Source organism: Lampris incognitus, chromosome 14 (assembly GCF_029633865.1).
Source record: "Lampris incognitus isolate fLamInc1 chromosome 14, fLamInc1.hap2, whole genome shotgun sequence".
NCBI lineage: Eukaryota > Metazoa > Chordata > Actinopteri > Lampriformes > Lampridae > Lampris > Lampris incognitus.
In genome coordinates, this window is record NC_079224.1 from 17,398,845 (window position 1) to 17,422,801 (window position 23,957).

At 41.4% G+C, this 23,957-nt stretch overlaps 1 protein-coding gene across 2 annotated transcripts in view; it reads right to left on the bottom strand.

Moving 5' to 3' along the window:
* Positions 1–23,957, bottom strand: part of rock1 (Rho-associated, coiled-coil containing protein kinase 1) — a 50,827-nt gene that overhangs the window by 4,806 nt on the left and 22,064 nt on the right. For both annotated transcript variants that reach the window (XM_056292874.1, XM_056292873.1), the window contains exons 16-31: positions 22,949–23,195; positions 21,960–22,066; positions 21,639–21,789; positions 19,502–19,662; positions 19,168–19,352; positions 18,207–18,276; positions 18,014–18,117; positions 17,523–17,688; positions 16,784–16,877; positions 16,613–16,701; positions 16,324–16,515; positions 13,492–13,657; positions 9,471–9,541; positions 9,249–9,337; positions 8,446–8,524; positions 8,001–8,262 (exon numbers count right to left, since the gene is read on the bottom strand). In XM_056292874.1, the coding sequence (XP_056148849.1) occupies positions 8,001–8,262; positions 8,446–8,524; positions 9,249–9,337; positions 9,471–9,541; positions 13,492–13,657; positions 16,324–16,515; positions 16,613–16,701; positions 16,784–16,877; positions 17,523–17,688; positions 18,014–18,117; positions 18,207–18,276; positions 19,168–19,352; positions 19,502–19,662; positions 21,639–21,789; positions 21,960–22,066; positions 22,949–23,195 (2,233 nt within the window). The remainder of the gene's footprint in view (positions 1–8,000; positions 8,263–8,445; positions 8,525–9,248; positions 9,338–9,470; positions 9,542–13,491; positions 13,658–16,323; positions 16,516–16,612; positions 16,702–16,783; positions 16,878–17,522; positions 17,689–18,013; positions 18,118–18,206; positions 18,277–19,167; positions 19,353–19,501; positions 19,663–21,638; positions 21,790–21,959; positions 22,067–22,948; positions 23,196–23,957) is intronic.

Below are 23,957 nucleotides of genomic sequence, written 5' to 3' on the forward strand. Positions count from 1 at the left end.
GTCAGTCACTGAATTGATTTTTAAAACTCTATTTGGTTTATAAAGCATTGAACAGTTTTGGGCCAAAATATATTTCTGATCCACTATGAACCACCCAGACTGCTCAGATCATCTCGGACAGGTCTGCTTTCTGTCCCCAAAGTCAAAACTAAAACTTGGAGAGGCAGCTTTCAGTTTTTATGCACCACATATCTGGAACAAACTCCTAGAAAACTGCAGGTCTGCTGCGACTCTGAGTCCTTTTAAATCAAGGCTGAAGACCTTCCTTTATCATCTTACACTGCACTGTAACTTTTACTCTCCATTTGTTTTTAAATGTCTTTTTATTGCCTTATGTTGCTTTTATTGATGTCTTTTATGTTTTATGTAAAGCACTTTGAATTGCTTTGATTCTTAAATGTGCTATACAAATACATTTGCCTTGCACTCTGTTCCAACCCTTATGCTTCATTAGACATCTAAATTTCTGAGTAGATTCATTGTGCTGTAAACTTCTTCTACAAATCAAATGACATCAGATGTGGCAATATGTGATATTTTCCAAGTCAAACTATCCAGAAATCATTATGAATACCACTAAAACTAATATGGTTTAATGAACTCTGGATAAGAACTTCAACTTTCATTTCAAACGGTCTTTGCATAGTCACAGTGATAATTGTGAGTAAAAATTCTCGATAACTTGTCTCTGGTGTGGACAGTGTGAAGACCCCTCCACTTTTTGCACACTGTGTTGTAGATTTAATTTCAAATTGATAAAATTACAATTTTTTGCTGATCAATCTACACTCCATGTAATGCCATGCGTAGTGACAAAGTGAAAACAGGTTTTTAGAAATTTTTGAAAAGCTATTAAGTCTCATTTAGATAAGTATTTAGTATTTTGTGGAAGCTCCCTTTGGCAGCAATTACAGCTTCGAGTCTTCTTGGTTGAGTCTCTACACCTGGATTTTGGCGATTTATCCTATTTTTTCTGGCAGAGCCTCTCAAGCGCCGTCAGATTGGATGGGAAGCGTCTATGAACTGTAATCTTCAGGTCTCTCCACAGAAGTAGGGTTTAAAGCAGGGCTTTGGCTGGGCCACTCAAGGACAGTGAGAGCCTTGTCCTGAAGCCACTCCAGCGTTGTCTTGGCTGTATGCTTTGAGTCATTGTTGTGCTGAAAGGTGAAACGTCGCCCCAGTCTGAGGTCGCGTGCACTCTGGAGCAGGTTTTCTTCAAGGACCTCTTTGTATTTGGCTACATTCAGTCTTCCCACAATTCTAACCAGTCTCCCTGTCCCTGTTGCTGAGAAGAACCCCCATAGCATGATTCTGACACCACCATGCTTCATCGTAGGGATGCAGGGATTAAAGCAACAAAAAAAGGACTTAAACTTTTTCAGGTCAAATCATATTCTTCTTTTTTTTTTGTAACTCAAATATTCTACTGATTTCGAAAATTGTTGGTACATGACAAGTTAACAAATCAAACAAGACATTTCACTGGTGATGTCACTAACAGAAATAAAATGGCTATAAACTAGAAGAGAAATCCATACGAGAGGATAACCCACTAGTCATAATCTAAAGAAAAGGAAGCCACCCAGGCGAACAAAGACTGGAAACATTATTTCAGGAACATCAAACAATGTAATGCAATTCCAAAAATGATGCCACATTGGTCCCTTATTATGGTTTTCTATCAGTCATCCTGATCAGCATGGATTCAGGCCAAGTCATATGCATTATTCAGTGCAGTGTTCAGGTTTTTAATTTATCCAAACAAAACAATTTTGTTTTTAAGTGAGCCTCTTATAACTTCACTAACATCACCAGTTTCTGGAGGGCTTAGGCACTGTGCTGGCTTGGGTGAGGGGCTTTTGGGCATTGTGCATTCTGAAAATATGCGTTTTCACATCGTTTTGGGCCATTATACAATATTTATAAAAACACAACACAGATTGTTGTTTCACAGTACACTCAGACATAAGCAAGAAGAAATGCGAAACAAATATACTCACTGATGAAGTAAGCACTATGTCCTGAAGTAATCCTTCACATTTGTGTGAGTGATGACACTGTGCACGCCATACAAAACCAACACTGGTAAAACAAGAGTTACAATGATTGGATTTGAACTGCAATGTTCTCATCCTCCCACAGCCATTTGACAACGTTACAGCGTTTGGCTGCTTACCAAAATTTGTTTGGGTGGACGTCTGTAGACAGCTCACTTTCCCAGTCGCGAGTTGTCAGCTGACAGGGTTACTGTAGCAAGTCGATTCCTCTCTCGCTCTTATTCCTCTCACACAATTATTTTATCTGAGAGTTAACATTTTTCAGACTATCTTTTTGAGCTCCTCATCTGTGTCAGATGTAATTCTTGGCTGTTTGACAGATTTTCTCCTTGGTTCATTTCTGCAGTACAGACGCCCGGAGACGCTAAAAACTCATTTTCACTCGCCATGGATTTATTTCCTCTGTGGCAGCAAAACACGTTAAAACAGCCTTTAGAAACTCCTGCAGGTTAAACTAGACTAATGAAGAACTTTCAGTGCTGACTGACTCTGAAAGACTCATTATAAATGGACTAAAAACACTCACTAGCAGAGCAACATTAAGGCTACAAACAATCCATAAGGCAACACTGTAAAATACTGTAGTTACTCTGGTACTCTCTCCATTCAAAAAAAATATTTACTGGAATGAACACGTAATTGTCTAGTACTGAAATACAAGCCAACCCCCATTTTTTTTAAGAGACTATGGGCCCTTGGGCACTGACGTGTAGAAGGTCCCTGGGCACTGATGTGCAGAAGTCTTCCCCCCCCCCCCGTAGGGCAGGTACACTGACTTGCAGCCAGCAGCACAATAACTAAATTCACCTGTACCTCAACAGGATTTACAGCACACTTACACACAGTTAACGCCACCAGCATATTAACTAAGACATACATTCACCCGCAGTTTCCTTCAGTTTTTCAGTAGGACTTTTGGGGCTCTGTTATTGACATGAATGACTAAGCCCTTTGCCTGGGTCCAGACCTTTGAAGCCGCCCACTCTACTGAGTTGACTGATCCTCCTGGTCTGGCATCATGACTTGAAACAGCGGTTATTCAGTTGAAAAAGCGTTTATCCAATGAGCGCCACGGGGAGACTAATGATAAGCCAATCAGCACCACAGGTGGGACAAACACCAGTGTCAAGACGACAATATCGCCTGACATCATGGTTTGTTTTTTACTTCACTCTACTCCACTCTTAAAACCTCAGAAAAACCAGTATGTTGGCATGGCTACACATCAATGTCAACTTAAAAAGACATAAGATTCAGGTGGATACGTTGGGACTCTAGAGATTGGTTAGGGAAAATCAAATCCCCCTCCCCACGGAAATCGGTTAGAGTGGAGGTAATGTCAGACTGAAGATGGAAATGGAGTGAGTTGACAATTCTGTCTGATATCAGGCAAATAAGCCCTTTGTCTATGTGACAAGAAATGCAAAGTTAATGACAGCGACTTCACGCAGAATCTTTAGTTTTGGGGCCCGCTGAGCCATTTAAGTAATCCACCCGTGATTAGGGCCAATATGGTATCCTTTCTCTCCAGAGCGGTAGAGAACTCTCAGTATAGGTTTTTTTCCCCATTGATTCGGTTTAAGCGCTGTGAAAAAATGTTTAGGCACCAATAAGGAAAACCCTGCACTGATCTCATGCAGATGTGCTCAAATTTATTGGTACTTTTACAGCTCGAGAAATAATACTTCATTCCTCCAGAAAAGTGATGAAATTAAAAGCTATTTTTGTCATGCATGCCTTTGGTATGTCATACAATAAAGCAAAGAAACTGTGAGAAGAGATGAATTATTGCTTATTCAACAAAGATATTTTAATATGGCCTGGACACATTTGTTGGTACCCCTTAGAAAAGACAATAAATAATTGGATTATAGTGATATTTCAAACTAATTACTTTCTTTAATTAGTATCACACGTCTCCAACCTTGTATCAGTCATTCGGTCTGTTTAAATGTAGAAAAGTAGTCGCTGTGCTGTTTGATATCATTGTGTGCACCACACCAAACAGCGACCAGAGAAAGCAAAGGAGAGAGTTGTCTGAGATCACAAAGAAAATAGACAAGCATGGTAAAGGCTACAAGACCATCTCCAAGCAGCTTGATCTTCCTGTGACAACATTTACAAATATTAATACGTTTAGACAAGTTACAAATATTAATATGTAGCCAACCTCCCTTGGCATGGCCGCAAGAGGAGAATCGACCCCAGATTGAACAGAAGGATAGTGCGAATAGTAGAAAGAGAACCAAGAATTACTGCCAAAGAGATACAAGATGAACTCCAAGGTGAAGGCATGTCAGTTTCTGATCGCACCATCCATCGCTTTTTGAGTGAAAGTGGGCTCCATGCAAGAAGACCCAAGAGGACTCCACTTTTGAAAGAAAAACAAAGTCAGACTGGAATTTGCCAAAATGCATATTGACAAGCCACAATCCTTCTTGGACAGATGAGTCAGAACCGGAGCTTTTTGGCAAGTTACATCAGCTCTATGTTCACAGACAAAAAAAATGAAGCTTTCAAAGAAAAGAACACCATACCTACAGTGAAACATGGAGGAGGCTTGGTTATGTTTTAGGGCTGCTTTGCTGCCCTTGGCACAGGGTACCTTGAATCTGTGCAGGGTACAATGAAATCTCAAGACTATCAAGGCATTCTGGAGCAAAACATACTGCCCAGTGTCAGAAAGCTCTGTCTCAGTCATAGGTCCTCCAACAGATAATGACCCAAAACACACAGCTAAAAGCACCCAAGAATAGGTAAGAACAAAACATTGTATTCTGAAGTGGCCCTCTATGACTCCTGATCTGAATACTATAGAAAATCTATGGAAAGAGCTGAAACTTGCAGTCTGGAGAAAGCACCCATCAAACTTGAGACCACTGCAGCAGTTTGCACAGGGAGTGAGCCAAAAGTCTCATTGAGAGCTACAGAAATGTTTTTCGTTTTTAAATTTTTTTTTTTTTTTTTTTTTGCATTTTCCACCTTTATTTGACAGTGATAGTCATGAGACAGGACATACAGGGGAGAGAGAGGGGATGACAAACAGCAAAGGGCCCGGGCCAGATTCGAACCCAGGCCGCTGCGGTAAGTACTCAGCCTTATATTTTTATTTGTTTTATTATTTACAATATTATGTTGAATAAAAATCAAAAGCAAAGTCTAATTTCTATGAACTATGGAATGAACAATGGTTGATGCCAATTACTTTTGTCAGTTTCAAGTTATTTCAGAGAAAATTGTGCATTCTTCCTTTTTTATGGAGGGGTATCAACAAATTTGAGCACATCTGTACATGGCATCTCTGGAATCCAACTGATGGAAATCCATTGTAGCGACAGTGTTGGTCAGGTGATGAGCAGTGCCTGGTGTTTGCCAGACATAGGGATTGGAGTTCTGCCCAAAGAGTTAAATTTTTGTTTCATCAGACCAGAGAATCTTTTTCCACATGCTCTCAAAGTCCTTTAAATGCCATTCTGAAAACTTAGTGGACTGTCTGTCATATGGCTTTCACTCAAGAGTGGCTTCCATCTAGCCACTCTACCAAAAAGGCCTGACTGATGGAGTGCTGCTGAGATGGTCATCCTTCCAGCAGGTTCTACCATTTCTGTGGAGGACTTCTGAAGCTTTGTTAGAGTGACTGTTGGGTTCTTGGTCACCTCCCTAACCAAGACCCTTCTTGCACTGGTTGCTCAATTTGGTCAACTCTAGGAAGAGTGCTGGTGTTTCCAAACTTCATCCATTTCACAATTATTGAGACCTCTGTGCTCCTGGGAAAACTCAAAATTTAAGAGATTGTTTTATACCCTTGTCCTGATCTATGCCTCGCCACAAATTTAACGCAGCACTCTACAGAGAGTTCCTTGGACTTCATGTCTTGGTTTTTGAGCTTACATGCAGTGTGAATTGTGTGGCCATATCCACACAGGTGTGTGCCTTTCTAAACTACGTCCAATCAATTCAATTTGCCACGACTCCAATCAAGTTCTACACACATCAAGCAAACAGGATGCACCTGACCACAATTTGGAGTGTCACAGCAAAGGGTCTGAATACTTGTGTAAATAACATTTCACTTTTTGATTTCTAATACATTTGCAAAAAATTCTAAAAACATGTTTTTACTTTTTCATTATGGGTTATTGAGTATAAATTGATGAGCAAAAACAATTTCATCCATTTAAAATTAAATCTAAAACACAATAAAGTGTGCAAAAAGTAAAAGGGTCTGAATACTTTCTGAACCCACTGTGTACAGCGCTTATAAAAAGTATTCATCCCCATGCAAGTTTTTATGCTTTGTTGTTTAACAACATTTACTCGGTGGATTTAATTTGGCTTTTTTTTTTTTTACACTGAACAACAGAAAAAGACTCATGTCAAAGTGAAAACAGAGATCTCTACAAAGTGATCTAAATTAATTACAAATAAATCTCAAAATTACTGATTGCATAGGTATTCAGCCCCTTTAATGTGGTTCACCTAATGATGACTGGTGCAGTCAATTGGTTTTAGAAGTCACACAATTAGTTAAATGGCAATCACCTGTTTGCAGTCAAGGTGTTTCAAGGGATTGTGTAAATACACCTGTATCTGGAAGGTCCAATTACTGGCGAGTCAGTATCCTGACAAAAAACTACACCATTCAAGAACAGAACCATGAAGACAAAAGAACACTCCAAGCAACTCCCCGAAACATTACTGAAAGGTATAAGTCAAGGGATGGATACAAGAAAATTTCCAAGTCACTAAATATCCGTTGGAGTACAGTTAGGTCACTTATTAAGAAATGGTAAGAACACGGTGCAGCCGTAAACCTGCCTGGAGCAGGCCGTCCTCAAAAACTGAGTGACCATGCAAGAAAGGGACTCTAGTGGGGAGGCCACCAACAGACCTAAGGCTCCTCTGAAGAAGTTACAAGTTTCAGTGGTTGAGATGGGAGAGACTGTGCATACAACTCTTGCCGGGGTTCCTCACCAGTCACAGGTTTATGGGAGAGTGACAAAGAGAAAGCCAAACTCACACAAAACCTCTGCTAGTTTGCTCGAAGGCATGTGGGAGACTCTGAAGTCAGCTGGAAGAAGGTTCTATGGTCTGATGAGCTTTTTGGCCATTCGAACAGACGCTATGTTTGGCCTAAACCAAACACCACACATCATCACATACACACCATCCCCACCCTTGTTAAGCATGGTTGCGGCAGCGTCATGCTATGGGGATGCTTCTCTGCAGAAGGACCTGGAGGGCTTTTGAAGGTAGGGAGTAAAATGAATGCAGCAAAATACAGGGAAATCTTGGGAGGAAAACCTTATGTATACTGCAAGAAAACTGTGACTTGGGATTTTTTTTTTCCAACAAGACAATGACGCCAAGCATACAGCCAAAGCTGCACACAAATGGTTTAAAAACAACAATGTTAATGTACTGGAGTGGCCGAGTCAAGAGTCCATACTGCAATCCAATTGAGAATTTGTGGTTGGACTTGGAAAAAGGCTGTTCACTCATGATCACCATGCAACCTGACAGAGCTTGGGCAGCTTAGCAAAGAAGAATGGGGGAAAATTGCATTGTCCATATGGGCAAAGCTGATAGAGACCTATCCACAAAGGCTCACGGCTATAATTGCTGCCAAAGGTACATCCATACTGACTTGAAAGGATTGAATACTTACGCAATCGATTATTTTATGTTTAATAACTGTAATAAATTTAGACTAATTTGTAGAATTGTGTTTTCACTTTGACATAAAAGTCTTTTTCTGTTGATCAGTGTCATAAAAGCCAAATTAAATCCACTGTGATTAAATGTTGTAAAACAATAAAACAAAAACTTCCAAGGGGGTGAATGCTTTTTATAGGCACTGTTTGTGTGTGTGTGTGTGTGTGTGTGTGTGTGTGTATATATATATAGAGAGAGAGAGAGAGAGAGAAAGAGAGAGAGATATACCTTTGCAAGGGGCAATAACATCCTCCTTTTTGTCGAGGTGGTCCTTGTGGCACTTGACGTGGCATCGGCGACACTCCAGGGCAGGCGGAGGCTTAAAAACGTGCCACAGTGGCTTGGCGCAGGCCTCGCAGTTGGAAGGGAAGTGATATAGCGTGGGGATGAATTCATGGCCCTTGTGGGGGAGGCAGTTGGTCTTGTCACCCTGAGGGACAGTCTCCATGTCCACCTCCTTCCTGCACTCACCCTCGTTGGCATAGAGAATCTGAATGTGACCAGAAAGCAAACACTGTATGAGGCGCTTTGTCAAAATAAGCATTTTTGAGGCTCAGTTGGACCTGAACGAATCTCACATGACATCTGCACCACAGCAACCAACAACACCACAAGTATTTAGCAGCAGGGGAGATCTGAATAGGACAATTTCAGACCAGATGAATCCACCTACCTGGAATATCCTTGGAATCTCCTCTGTTTCAGCCCGGTACACATCTCCCTGGGTGACCGGTCTAACATGGAACAGTTTGCTGTAGGAAGGCAAACCATTAGCAAAGAGGTACAAGTAAACTTACACTAACAAACTTGATCACATGAACTCCCTGATAAACAAGCCATAATGAACAGATAAAACAACTTGTGATTGTCTGAATTAAAAAAAAGTGTCATTAATATCTATAATGTTTTGTCAATTTTTATCAGCGCTGTCCTTGAAAACAGGTGTTGGTAGCCTAATTAAGAGGCAACATTCGGCGTTGCATTTTAAGCTGCTTATAATGGACAATATTTAAGGGTCAGTCTCCATCTAATTGATTTGGGTTCATGCCAAACATTGACATTATAGATTTGGGAGTACATGAGGAAGAGGACTGATTTTTAGGGGGTGGGGATACCCAGCATTTAGGTTAGAAAGAGATTCTGCCCCCAGAAATGATAACCTCCTCTCTTAATATACGGAGTTCTGCTGCTGAAAAGGTTTTCTTTCCCCTTTCTGACCCATCCACTTGGCAAGCCACTGTGCTTGCCCTCTGCTAGCCATGGACAGTCAGGGGATGTTAAATATCCAACACTTAATTTACATTGTGAATTTAATTGGCTTTCACCTGGGCCACCACTAACAATACCAAGGTAGAGTGTATTTTGTGTGGCACAATACTGTTACCATCAGGTTTTATGAATACAGGCCATTGTCTTGTACATGGAAACAGACTTTCTAAAGTCAAATAGTGCAAACAATAGTAATACAATACTTACTCAATATCAAGTACCATTGAAGGGTTGGATTGTTCTTTATCCTGTTCATCATTGTAAAACAGAATCTTTTTGCTGCTCACCACCACATACTATGGACATTTTAAAGACAATAAAAAGGAGATTAATATTGGCTTTGATTATGTTGACAGCACAACTTGAGTAACTGCAGTAGTCTAACATAATGCAGCTGAACAGAGTAAACAGAAAATTATCACAACATACCTGCTTCTTCCATCCATATCGTTTGATATTTGCACGGTTAGGAATAGACAACCAGCCCTCCAGCCTGGATTCTGCAAAATGACCCAGATTTGTCGCAAGTTACAAAAACAGGCTGTGTTAAAGGCATTCTGGGAAAAGGCCATGCAGTGAATAAATTCAAACTCAACTGGGAAAGAACAAAAAGTCAAGTGACAAAGGTCATGACCATTTCAAAACAACATGGCTGCTTCCCTTGGGAGCAGGGCTAATGCTAGGGCTTCACTTTAATATAACTGCTCTGGAGTAAGTGATGACAGTTGAATTCATATATCCCATGCTGTTACCTCACATTTCCCATGCATGAATATTAAACACCACATGGGTAAGTACTTTTTTTCAGCACATTAGAGAGCTTGCAGGATTGAATTGTCTTAAGAGTGGTAGAGGGATATGCTTTTATCAATGTGAAAATTCAGAAATTAGCATTTACTTTTTCTCCAGCTTGATCTCTCACTCCCTTCACAAAAACGACGATGATTAAAAGCCATCTGTCCATTATGTTAAAGTGACACCAGCTTAATTTGTACGGCATGCCTTTGAAAGAACACAAGATAAAGGGAGAATAGTGAACAAAGAGGGGCTCGAGTGCTAAGGAGGCTGTGAGGGAGGTCCTTATTTCTGAAACAGCAGTCATTTCTGAGGTGAACATGCTGAAATAAAAATAAATGTTTTGGTTTTCGAAGCTCACAGAACTAGAAATTAAAAAGGTGCGTGTTCAACGTTTCCAAACACGTTTTGAAAGGTGCCGAGAGTGACGTGTTAAAAACCACACAGAGTGTATAATCTAGTATGACCGGAACCTCTGATGTACTGTGGTTATTTCACCTGTCAGGTTCACCTACTGACTAAAATTCACAGCAAAATTAATATGAATAAACTTCTCGTCCTTAGTTGATCTGTCTTTTTGGTCAGGTTGGTACTACATTCCACCACCCCCACCTCTCGGACAAGTCCCTTTCAAAAGTGTGAGTTGCCATGAGAGGCATAGCTTATCACCCCCAGCAAAATAGCCAAGAAAAAAAATCTTACTGCAAGAAGGCAAAAGACACAAGCACACAACAGCAGCATTACAGGCCAGGCACAAAGGGGCTCCTGCACTCCCAAGTTACTCACAGAGGGAAAGGAATAGAAGTTACAAAGATAAGAGGAGCAAGGACAACCAACTGGACATGAGGGAAATAAAGAGATGAGAGAAGAATTTAACCACAGAAACCAGCACATCAGTGGATTGGATAAAACAAAGAATTTTCAAATGATTCTTAGCATTTTTTTTCAACCTGTTTGGTGCACCAGATGGGAGGAGTGAACTGCATCTGAACGATGCAGAAGGAGACCCCTGAACTGTTTATGACAGACCGTAAAGTCTGCTAAATTGAACACTTTCTTCCAACTGTCACAACTTTCAGGCCCTGACTGTGTGGTTATATATGGCACATCACCACCTACCAGGAAATCCAAGCAGGCCAAAACAAGTTCTAAGAATTATTTGAAAACACCAATCAAACCAGGTCTGCTGATTATAAAGCCTGCGTGGCTCCAATATATCCCTGGTATTTTATACTACATCTCTGAACAATCTTAAGAGCATAGCCTACCCACTTCAGTCAATCAAGTTGCATTTTATATAGCACTTTTCTAGCTGCAACAGCCACTCAAAGTACTTTACAACTTCACAGTAAAGATATGGAAAAAAGTTGCAACAAAAAAAGGGCTGTTACCTAAAACCACCTAGCTTGTCTGTTCTAGAAAAAGTAGAGCCATAGGGTCTCATGCAAATGTTTTTAAAAATGTTTATGTTCAGTACATACTACAGATGGCACCCACACCCAATTTAAAAAAAAAAAAAAAACGCACAGACTATTCCTGTTTTCCCATGCAGCTTTCTATGTGGCAGTTTTGGGTGGGCAGCGCTCCACTTTTATTCTTAGACACACAAAGATATACTTAGGAACCTGTCATGAACCAAATTCTCATACCACCCACTTTAAACCAATATAGCGCAACTACAATAACTTAAAGAGACCTTTGCCAATATTCACACATCAGATATCACCTTTAGAAAACGGCAACAGATACTGTGTCAACATGTATTTCCAAATGAGACCTTGGTGATGGATAATGTCAGTCCCCCTATAGCTTGCCTGTTCAAAAAGCTGTCATAATTTCATATTCAATGTAAAGGATCAATTGTTAAAGCTACAATCCTGAAGACTGACATGAAAACAAATGTCCTTTCTGACACTTTGTAACGCAAGCATATTTAAGACGATGGCCATCCATGAATATCCAGATCACGAATGTGTTTGTACTTGCTTGTTTTAATGGTTACTGTTGGGTAGGACTTTCCCTGGAAAATGATGTGGCACATTTTGCTACTGTGGCTGCTAAAGACAGCCCAATGCTGCCCAGTAAGATTCCAGATATATCCGGGCAGTTTGCCCAGGTATATCTGGAATCTTATTTTAACAATATTTTTTTTCTTTCCTTTTAAATCAGTTAAAGAAAACAACACTATCTACAATCAAGCAATATACCACAGCTGTATCTCCCCTCCCTCTCAGTGCTCACTCTGCTTCCTCACATGGGTACAGAAAGCATGCAGCCACAACTGTGGTGCACTTTATTATTTGTGCAACTCAATGCTAGTGATATCATTTTCAAATAGTAAAGCACTGTTTATTATCACTAATACCTCGTTTTTTTTGCCCCTGGACACAGAAAACTGCCATAAGCAAGTTTCAGCAATGGCAACCATTTCATTTTGAAAGGATCCTTGGGGTTTGGGGGGCTTAAACACCAATGTATTTGCAAATATCTCATAGCTGTCAGCCGGTTAAACAATCTTCAGGACTGTAGCCTTAAAGGTAGAACAAGTAGGATTTGTCGGTTGCAGTTTATAAACACAACATTCAAACTTGACCCCTACTCCCCGACTCAACGACACCAGAAGCGCACGCCGCCTGACCGCAGTTGCCGGAACACCTCCCAGTGTATAGGCCAACTCCGTGTCGCTCTTTATACCCATCCTCTCCTTCAGTGCTCGCCAGCGGGAAAGCCAACCCCAGATTCACTCTCATTTTGGAACGAGCTTTGTCTGCTTGGCGCTATATTAGCGTCTTTTCGGCACTGTGTCCGCCATTGCCGTAGCTTCGTCTTGGATGTGCGCTTATGATCTCGATCTGGCACCTGATTGCTACGTTTTTATAGAGTCCCGCTGCCCAAAGGTTAACACCCAGAAACGTCCCGTACACAGCAAAAAAGAAAAAGAAAAAGAAAAGAAAATATAGGCTGAGGACAGGGTCTCTGCAGATACAGACACTGCCACACAAGTCTACCGGGTCATAAATGATGACTGAGAGGGATTCTTTTTGTATGAGTCTATACATTAATTTTTAGGAAAATCCTACTTGTTCTACCTTTAAAGGTCAAATGACAAAAATTCTAAAAATACATTTAAATAAGCACCAACGAATTCAGTATTATATTCTTAACACCAAACCCTGATAAGGAAAGGAGGAAAATAGCCTTTGGCCATTTACTAACGGCAATAGCTTGTTCACTGGCGACAGGTTTTTTTATCTGGAGCGTTTCACTCCAAACATGAGATCAAAGGAAGTGCAAGCGGTTTCCATTCTCTTAGTCCTCCAGCAGTGTGTTGCATTGTTGCCCATCCTGTCTGCTACTGCTGATAAGCAGTAATTGCTCCCATACATCAGTGTGGGATTTGTTTACAAATAATTACAATGATTTATTAGTGCTAAGACTCTAAAGCCCACAACAGGAATCTACTAAAACAAAAATGAATAATCCTAAAGGGTACATATCATCTTACATATTAATAACAGTATTTGTCTCATAAAAAATAAATAAATAAATAAAAGATAATTGGAGCATACTTTTTGTGACCAACATCTTTATGGTAAAATGGCTGCACTACATGATAACAGAAGCAGTGTCCAGTTAGCCTCTGGGATGACCTTACCTGCGATGTTGCTGTCCGTTTCATCCGTCTGTAAGCTTGTAACACTTGAGTTGTCCATACGCAGTTGCAGGTCATTCAGTTTCTCCCGTAGCTGCTCAATATCACTCTCCTTGCTGTCCAGCTGCATCTGCAGCTCATTACGGTACGTGCACTCCTCTGCCAGTTGCTGTTGGGGTTACACCAGAGGACAATTGGGTTTAACAGAGGGAAAATCTACATGATTGAACTGGGTTGTGATCGTGACTTATCGCAAGATAAACTCACCTCATTCAGCATGGCTGATATTCTTATAGAAATTATTGTCTGTACAAGACTTTAATGTTGCATCAAATGTAGCGCCTGTAAGTTTCCAGACTTCATCACCACTACTAGAAGTGTATATTGGTTACAACGGCTGTAATGATTTTTTTTTCCTTTGGGTACTCTACAAGGAAATGACTTAAACACAAAATAAAAAAATGTATTTTTGATTGAGCCCATTTTGAATTAGCTGAAATGCATTTTGGGAGATGCATTCCAAGCCACCTCTGCAAAAACTCATAAGCTGCCGCCCTACAGCCATGTGCTTTACAATAAGATGGTAAATCAAGTTCTTTGCTCTCAACTGTTGTCTAATGAATTCAAATCAGTTACCTCACAGATACAATATAAGCTTCTTCTTCTTTTTTGGGGATTTTGATATGCTTTACTGATCCCCCATAGGGAAATTATGCTCTGCATTTAACCCATCCTAGCTGTGTAGCTAGGAGCAGTGGGCAGCCGCCGTGCAGCACCCGGGGATCAACTTCAGTTTGTCTTGCCATGCCTCGGTCAAGGGCACAGACAGGAGTATTAACCCTAACATGCATGTCTTTTTGATGGTGGGGGAAACCGGAGCACCCGGAGAAAACCCACTGCAGACACAGGGAGAACATGCCAACTCCACGCAGAGGATGATCTGGGATGACCCCCAAGGTTGGACAACCCTGGAGTTCGAACCCAGGAAGTTCTTGCTGTGAGGCAACAGCGCTAACCACTGTGCCACCGTGCCACCATGCTACTTTCCAAACAGGCTGAACGTGCATTTTGTTTTTGTCATGAGGTAATGCATTTACCTCCTAGTATGACACGCAGAGGATAGCTATGTGATCAATCTATTTTGGTGATGACATTATGGTCTAATGCAAAATAGACCACTTGAGGTGGAGAGATTTCACTTGGGACAAGCAATTTGCACCACAAGCCTCTATCATTTCAAGCTGCACTGAGGTATTTATCAATTTCAAAACATTTGATGAGCACATTTAATTTTCCATCAGCTGGCTAAACTATACAAATGTACACTCACTGGCCACTTTATTAGGTACACCTTGCTAGTACTAGGTTGGACCCCCTTTTGCCTTCAGAACTGCCTTAATCCTTCGTGGCATAGATTCAACAAGGTACTGGAAACATTCCTGAGAGTTTGGTCCATATTGACATGATAGCATCACGCAGTTGCTGCAGATTTGTCAGCTGCACATCCATGATGCGAATCTCCCGGTCCACCACATTCCAAAGGTGCTCTATTGGATTGAGATCTGGTGACTGTGGAGGCCATTTGAGTACAGTGAACTCATTGTCATGTTCAAGAAACCAGTCTGAGATGATTCGAGCTTTATGACATGGCGCGTTATCCTGCTGGAAGTAGCCATCAGAAGATGGGAACACTGTGGTCATAAAGGGATGGACATGGTCAGCAACAATACTCAGGTAGGCTGTGGCGTTGACACGATGCTCAATTGGTACTAAGGGGCCCAAAGTGTGCCAAGAAAATATCCCCCACACCATTACACCACCACCACCAGCCTGAACCGTTGATACAAGGCAGGATGGATCCATGCTTTCGTGTTGTTGATGCCAAATTCTGACCCTACCATCCGAATGTCACAGCAGAAATCGAGACTCATCAGACCAGGCAACGTTTTTCCAATCTTCTATTGTCCGATTTTGGTGAGCCTGTGCGAATTGTAGCCTCAGTTTCCTGTTCTTAGCTTACAGGAGTGGCACCCGGTGTGGTCTTCTGCTGCTGTAGCCCATCTGCCTCAAGGTTCGACGTGTTGTGCGTTCAGAGATGCTCTTCTGCATACCTCGGTTGTAATGAGTGGTTATTTGAGTTACTGTTGCCTTTCTGTCAGCTCGAACCAGTCTGGCCATTCTCCTCTGACCTCTGGCATCAACAAGGCATTTTCGCCCACAGAACTGCCGCTCACTGGATATTTTCTCTTTTTCGGACCATTCTCTGTAAACCCTAGAGATGGTTGTGCGTGAAAATCTCAGTAGATCAGCAGTTTCTGAAATACTCAGACCAGCCCGTCTGGCACCAACAACCATGCCACGTTCAAAGTCACTTAAATCACCTTTCTTCCCCATTCTGATGCTCGGTTTGAACTGCAGCAGATCATCTTGACCATGTCTACATGCCTAAATGCATTGAGTTGCTGCCATGTGATTGGCTGATTAGAAATTTGCGTTAACGAGCAGTTGGACAGGTGTGCCTAATAAAGCGGCCGGTGAGTGTATATCCCTCAGAGCTGAAAAATTTCAGTTTATGAGACAATGGAACATCTGATGAGACAAACACATGACCATTTGAACACTATTGTACTTGAATATCATTGTAAATACAATATCCAAATCTAAACTTGGCCTATACCTTGCAGAAGACAGCAGAAGAATGAAGCTTAAAAGTCAGTTAACACTATGTCAGTAATATATTCAAATGTGAGAAAATACCTTTAGATTAACATTTATGCCACCAAAACATACCACCAACTCAATTTGTGATGTGAAACAATGGTTTTGACCACTCACCGCCTGCATCTCACTCAGTTCCTTTTGATACTTGATGGCCATGTGGTTAAATTTTTCCTTCTCCTGGTTGAGATCCAACTGCAGCTTGCGGTTCTCCTTCTCCTTCTTGCGCAGGTCGGCTGTGCTGCCCTTCTTCTTCTGATCCAGCTTCATGTCCTTGCGGTTCATGATCTCTGCCAGCTTGTTTACTGCCTGGTGGGTTGTAGATGTGTAGTAGGGAAGAGTAAAGCTGTGCTCATTAAAGCCTTTAAACAGACAACACCATCAAACTTATGAATCACAACTTTACCTGAGTCTTCAATGTGCGCTCTGTGTTGAGGACCTTCTCGTAGTTGGCCTTGATTGTGTTTGCAATCTCCTCTTTCTGAGCTACATACTCTGTAAGGGAAGAAGGCTCAGCTTGTGCAACAGAATAATTAATCTACAAGGGGAAACATGAGGGTAAACAAAAAGGTCGTACCTTCATCCTGAGTATGAAGCTTCTCAGCTAACTCTGTCTTCTCCTTGCTGAGGTTCTCCACATCTTTGGTAAGGGTTTTATTGGATTCCTCAAGCTGTAAAGATATGAGAGGATCATCGAATTTTACACTGATCACAGCTAAAGACCCAAATATATTTCTGTGAATGTACATGTAAACCTCTGTGTTTCAACACAGTGAAGGGGTTTTACTTTGTGAACTCTGCATGTCTGAAATCTCAACAGTGAGTTGATTGCGTTGGTGAGCCTCTGTCATACCAATTGCTGAATGGTTGAGCAAGAAAGTCGATCTGGTACCTTAAACAACTAATTTTCCACAAGGAAATACACACTCATATTGTGGCTTAACACATCCTGTAACTATGTTTCCATCCTGTTCTTAAGCCATTGCTCGACAAGCAATGCTACAAATTTGGTAGTGGTAATATACCACAAGCTTTTTCACACTCAGTTTTGTTCTTTCTTGTTTTGTAAATGCAACACTGCTCTCTAAGGCACAGGCAAGCACTACATGGAACTATGTAGGCAAACACCTACAAATGTGCACATCAGTGTTGATGCCACAAGAACCCTTGCAAACACGCAGATATTTGAGCATAAATAACTTAAGACGGACCAATATTAGTTCAGATGGTTTTTGTATCTTCCTCAACCAACACAATAGCAAACCAATGCTGGACAGACACCAAATCCCATTGAAATATTTTCATGTTTTGCTCACCCGTGCAACGGTAGCCTCCTTCTCCACAATCTCCTGCTTGTGTCTAGCTGCTGCCTTCTTGTTCTCCTGGCTGAGCTCAAAGTACTGCTCCTCCTGAAGTGCCCTTGCCAGCTGCTCTGATTCTGCCTTGGTTACTGTCAGATCAAGCTGGGCAGTCAGGGAGTCCCTTTAGACACACAAAAGCAAAACGGTTTCACAGATCCTGACTTTGTAACCATCAAAGTAACTCTTTGTTTCTTATAAGACATCTTTTTAATTTCAGAACAAACTCATGAAATGGAAAATGTGCTTTGCAGACAGGATTATAGAATAAAAACATGCATTATCAACAACAGTTAAATAATCACAATCTTTTCCAAATTGAACAATTTTGAGCCTAAGATTAGTCAAGATTAGCATGGCAGAATATCTGTGATGGCACCAAGGCTATCTGCGGACTATCTGCATTACCGCATCATTAATAAATTAGCAGACTGATTGCCTTTTCTCACCTTTCACTGTGCATCTCCTGCACCTTCTTCTGAGCTTCCTGTACCTGCCGGTTCTTTTCCTCGATCTCCTCTTTCAATTCTTTGACCTGAGTTTTATAAAGCGTCTGAAAGGAGAAACAGTCAGTACAGTCATTGGTAACGTCACTCAACCCAGAGGGGAAACATATTTTTTTTAAAAATTGCATAGACTTACAGAGAAATACTGTTCGGCCTCAAGCTGGTCTTGAAGTTCCCTCATCTGTCCTTCGTTGCCCCTGTATTGCCTGGTGAACACAAAAAACACAAGGCATCAAGCACTTCATTGTCTTTTCTATCAAAACTAGACACTTACTTAGCCATCTCTTAGAATTTAGTTTTAATGACAAATGTAAATACAAAACACTGTCATGCATTTTCCGATTAAAGCTCTTGGAGAGGCAAAAGAATCTTGCATCTAACCCAGGTCCTTCAGACTAGCATCAATAGCTTCATCCCTCACTGCAGAGCTAGCCAGAGGATTAGCTTTGGGGTGGAGGGAATCAGACTCTGGGGGAACCCTAATCCTACGTAACATTGTAAACATTGTTGGAAAAGCTTTGGCACAGTCATCCTTTAAGCTGGAATAATAGTTCTTATTTGAGGATAGCAGGCAATTGTAGGCCCATTTACACACTGACTTGTAAAGAACATTAGTGACCAGTTTAAAAGCAACAGAAAATGGAATATCTATGTTAGAGCTGCTGAGACCAGTACAGGAGAGCAAGCAGATTCTGCCCTTGCTCGACTGTACTGAGGAGTAAAATTAAGATTCAGACAATGACCCGAATAACCTCTTTGGATGCTTCACATACCTTTCCCTCATGACTTTGTTTAAAACTGCACCACATTCCCAAATGACCATAACATGCTTTAAAACTATTTTTAAATATGTATATTTCTGGTTTAGTTGGTCAATTAATTAGTATAAAATAAATGATCCCTACAAAGAGGATAAATAGAACGGGTTTGGCTAGGTCTAGAAATGTGCTATTGGATAGATTTGTTGGCGTTTTCCTCTTCATACTTGTGTAATTCAGTTTATGCTGCTTTGTTGATAAATGCAGCTCAATCAGATAAGTGGGCCACTGGTAAAGGCTATCTAGTACATTGCTTCAGAAAAGCCTAACAAATCTCACTTGGTAAGCTGTGCAAGTTGAAACTCCAGCGAGCGCTTGTTCTCTAATGCTGTGTTTATCTCCTGTTTGAGCTGTTTCTCCGAACTCCTCAAACGCTCTGCATCCTGGGTGCGGCTCTTCAGGTCATTTTGGGCCAGGATGCGCTTGCTGGACTCCTGCTCCAACTGCATCCGCAGACTTTTCACCTGGAGACAAATTAATAAGGGTGTTAGAGGTGCAAGGTAGAGTATGTCATCGATAATTAGTGTCACAAACATGTTGACTGTACAACTGTTATTTTCAATTGTAGTTCAACATATCGACACTGAACTACGATTCAATTTGCTTTGCTCACCTCATCTTCTAACCTCTCCTTCTGCTTCATCAGCTGCTCCATCTTCTGCACAGACTGTTTGAGGTCAAACTCTAGCATGGAGCACTGCTTCTCCACCTCCACCACCCGGCTCTCTGCTCGCATTCTTGCCCCGTTCTCTTCAGAGACCTTCTGCTGCACCGCTGGGTTGGAAGAGGGGCAAAATAAAAGTCAATCCATTGTCTGTACTGTGAAAGGCCAAGGTTTACAGAAAACTGCACATGAATGTAGTAAAGACATAATTGCACATCTGTTTATTTGTTCTCTTATGTTGGAAAGAATTGCCTGTGCACAAGAGCACATTTGCCACAGTCTGTAATGCTAGTCACTGAAGATGCTCTATGTTCTGTTATTGTTTCAGTAGGTTCACTTTGCGTGACTAGTGGTTGCATTATCCTATGTACAATCTAGGCTTATGCTTCTCTACACTGAGCCAAAACATTATGACCACTTAAAGGCAAACCAAATAATGTTGATCATCTCTAAACAAGGGCACTGTCGTGGTCTGGGTAGATTAGATGGTAAGTGCACAATTGGTTCTTGTAGTCAACGTGTTGAATGCAGGAGAAATGGGCAGGCGTAAAGATCTGAGCAACTTTGACAAGGGCCAAATTGTTATGGCCAGACGACTGGGCCAGGGCACAAGTCTCAGAAAATTTTAATGATTGTTACAGCAGGAATGTGTCGAAACACACGGGGCATCGCACCCTGCTGCATATGGGCTGCATAGCTGCAGACCAGTCAGAGTGCCCATGATGGCCTCTGTCCACAGTCGAAAGCGCCTACAATGAGCATGCGAATGTCGGAACTGGACCTTGGAGCAGTCGAAGAAGGTCGCCTGGTCCGATGAGTCCAGCTTTCTTTTAGATCATGTGTATTGCCGTGTACATGCGCACTGTCTACTTGGGGAAGTGATGGCACCTGGATGCACTGTGGGAAGATGACAAGCTGGTGGAGGCAGTGTGATGCTCTGGGCAATGTTCTGCTTGGAAACCCTGGGTCTGGCCGTTCATGCGGACGTCAATTTGACACGTACCACCTACCTAAACATTGCTGCAGACCGGGTACACCCTTTCATGGCAACTGTATTCCCTGATGGCAGTGGCCTCTTTCAGCAGGATAATGCATCCTGACACACTGCACAAACTGTTCGGGAATGGTTTGAGGAACAAGATGAAGTGTTCAAGGTGTTTGCCCTGGCCTCCAAATTCTCCAGATCTCAATCTGATTGAGCATCTGTGGGATGTGCTGGACCAACAAGTCCGATCCACGGCGGCTCCATCTTGCAAGTTACAGGACTTAAAGGTTTTTTAGGTAATGTTTTGGTGCCAGATACCACAGAACACCTTCAGGGGTCTTGTAGAGTTCATGCTTCGGTGGGTCAGTGCTGTTTTGGCGGCACATGGAGGACCAACAGCGTATTAGGCAGGTGATCATAACGTTTTGGCTCATCCGTGTATAATCCTAAGTCCCCATAGCAGCGATGATATAATTTCCCATTGGGGATGTAATAAGTTCCACACATCATGACAGACTACCGTCAATGTGCAAGGTACTTGCTATCCAGAAAACTTTTCTCTTTAACACAAAGGAAGGAATATAGGGCGATGCAACAAATAAAAATGATATCAAACTAATTTGCATGTTTTTATAAGCATCATTCTATAATCTTAATATAACTATTATATGATTTATGCATGATTGATTGAGCAGTATGTAGAAAAACTACTAAGTTCTGGTCAAAAAAGGACTATTCCTCTTGGTAGATGTTAGTTTGAAAAAAATATATAGGTGAAAGTCCAGCTTTTAATATGCAGTGAGGCAAAGTCTTGACATGCCACGTGGAGTGCACTCCCTGAATTCCTCCAACTCAAACGGCCCCTGGGCATGAATGTGCTCAGATGACTCTGGTGTCAAGAGGTGCAGGTGGGGGAAAAGGAGAGAGGAAGCAAAGAGGACAAAATTGGTGAAGGGGAAAGACAGAGGTTAGATAAAAGAGATAGAGCAATAACCGGAATATAGAGAAAAAGAGTCGGAGAGAAAAGGGTGGTGTGGGGAAAGAGACAAAAGAGAGACAGCAGCTATGGGGCGTGCTCTGACACAGGCCTGGCATGCATACCATGCATGGCAGCTGATTTGGCCTCCTCAATGGACTCATATTTGTCGGTGAGCTGGGCCCGCGTCACCCTGTGCTCAGTCTGCTCCTGCTCCAGGCGCTGCTGCAAGGTCTTCAGCTTGTAGTTCAGATCTATCTCTAAGCTGTTTTTCTCCTGTGGAGAGGGGGGCAACAACATGAAGCAAGCTTTACCAGAGTGCACACGAAGCTTGGCCAATCAAAAGGGTCTGCAGTTACATTAATTTACAGCCGGGCATGTCAAACACCTCCTACGATCTTCCAAGATTTAATGAATAAAGGTGGCTGTTTGTAATTATTGCATACCTTCTCTAAGTTGTTGCTCCTTTCCTGGGCCTGTTTGCGTTCTGCCTCCACTTTGGACAGGCTAGCCTTCAAGCTCTTGTTGTCCTCTTGCAGCCCTGCCATCCTTGCTGGGAATGGATAGGAAAAGACAAATTGTACACGTCAAAGTATAATGATTACGATAACTTCGTTAAATGAAACACTCAACAGTAGGGAAAGTGCTCAACAAATAAGGAGCAAAATAAGCTGATTGACAGTTGATGGTTGCTTATGGCATGAAACAGGCTTGTACTGTCCATTAAAGAATTTACTTGAATCACTGGATTGATAATTAAGATATGAACACAGGCAATAATATCACAGGCTCATTTCATTTCTACTATACAGAGGTTTCCTATGTGCAAAGCTTCTCCTTTAGGTTCTTAATAATAGGACTCTGTCAAGAGTTTTAGAATATCACTTCAATGCAGAACACCAAATTGCCTTCTCCACCACCACCTCCTTGAGGACTTTCAAAGGCTTGGTCTCAATAAAAAATAGTTGGCTGACAGATTAATAACAGACTGATTTCAATGCTCTGGGTGTTGTCAGTGCCTGTACATGTTGTAGATCAGTGGGTCTGTGATGGACGGCAGTGGTTGAAATTATTGGGGGTGGAATCTCTACAACTGTTTGACAACTGCTTGTAAGACAGAAAAAAATAATGGTCACAACATTTGATTCAGAGCTATACAAAGATGTTTTCACATATGTGAAATTTATCACATGGGACGATGTATGAGTTTTGGCTCAGTATAGAATCCTCCATTACAGCCATATTCAAAAACTCTGCTTATAATTTTTGACAAACGGTAATTTCTTTTTATTCATTTCTCATTCTCCCAGGGAGAAAGCTCTCTTTTTCCAGGCTATTAGTTGGGGAACAATCTCACTTGCAACAAGGCAATCCTGCCACTTCTCTGGTGATGCCTCAAAAGATGGACATTTTTGGAGTGAGTCTTGTGTAGTACCTTGAAGTTCTCTGATCTCCTCAGAGCCCTGGCTGTAGTTCCTCCTCTCTGAATCCAGGGTGCTTTGCAGAAGGAGGAGTTCCTTCTCTAGCTGGGACTTCTCTCCGTCTGCTGCACGGCCCTTCTCCTGCAGCTCGCGGTTCAGGCTCTCCAGTTGGCTCATTGATTTTGCCATTTCCGTGTGACTCTTCCTCAGCCGAGCTGCTGTGTCCGACTCTGCCCGTAGCAGGTCATTGGCCTCCTCCAACTGTCAAACAGTAGAGGGAGGACAGAGAAATGAAGTTCAATGTTATTTTCAATGAGTCACAGATGCACTGAACCATGTTTAGTTCTCTATTTTTTACTCAATAACAAAATATTTATACAAAAAAGGCTAACAGTAGGAAGTAAGTGTAATAACATCCATGTGCTTCTAGTTATTTCTATTAGTAAATTATTTCCCACAGAGGGAAAATTGTCATTTCACAAAAGTACGCGTTAAATGACAGATTTATATCATGTGTCAACAAGATCATGTTTCGACAAGTCAGCAAGAACACTTTTAATATCTCACCATCTCTTCAATTTTGACTTTCTCTTTAGTGTAGCTTTACTTGGTCTTACTTGTGATTCTAAAATTTCACGCATATTCAGGTAGAGCTGTATAAAAAAATACAAATATATTCCTGTTTCATCAATAATAACAGCTTTGGCAAGGGGCAGTGCTGATTGATTTCTGGATTAACACTAAATGAGTTTATATGAATGTATTTGAGCTAAAAATAAAAAATATGGAGAAAATCAAATCAGAGTTATAAATCATTTTAAGAATTTAACTGGTAATCCTCATTTAGGGTTGGTTGTCTTGCACTTTCAATTTGCCGTTCTGCCTCTATGCATATTCCAGGCACAACACAATATAACACACATATCTTAACCTCCTCCTTCTAGGCTGACTACCCTGTCGATATAGACCCAAATTCCCACTGACTGTAGTAGACTTTTAAGACTGTTACTGGCAAAAACAGAC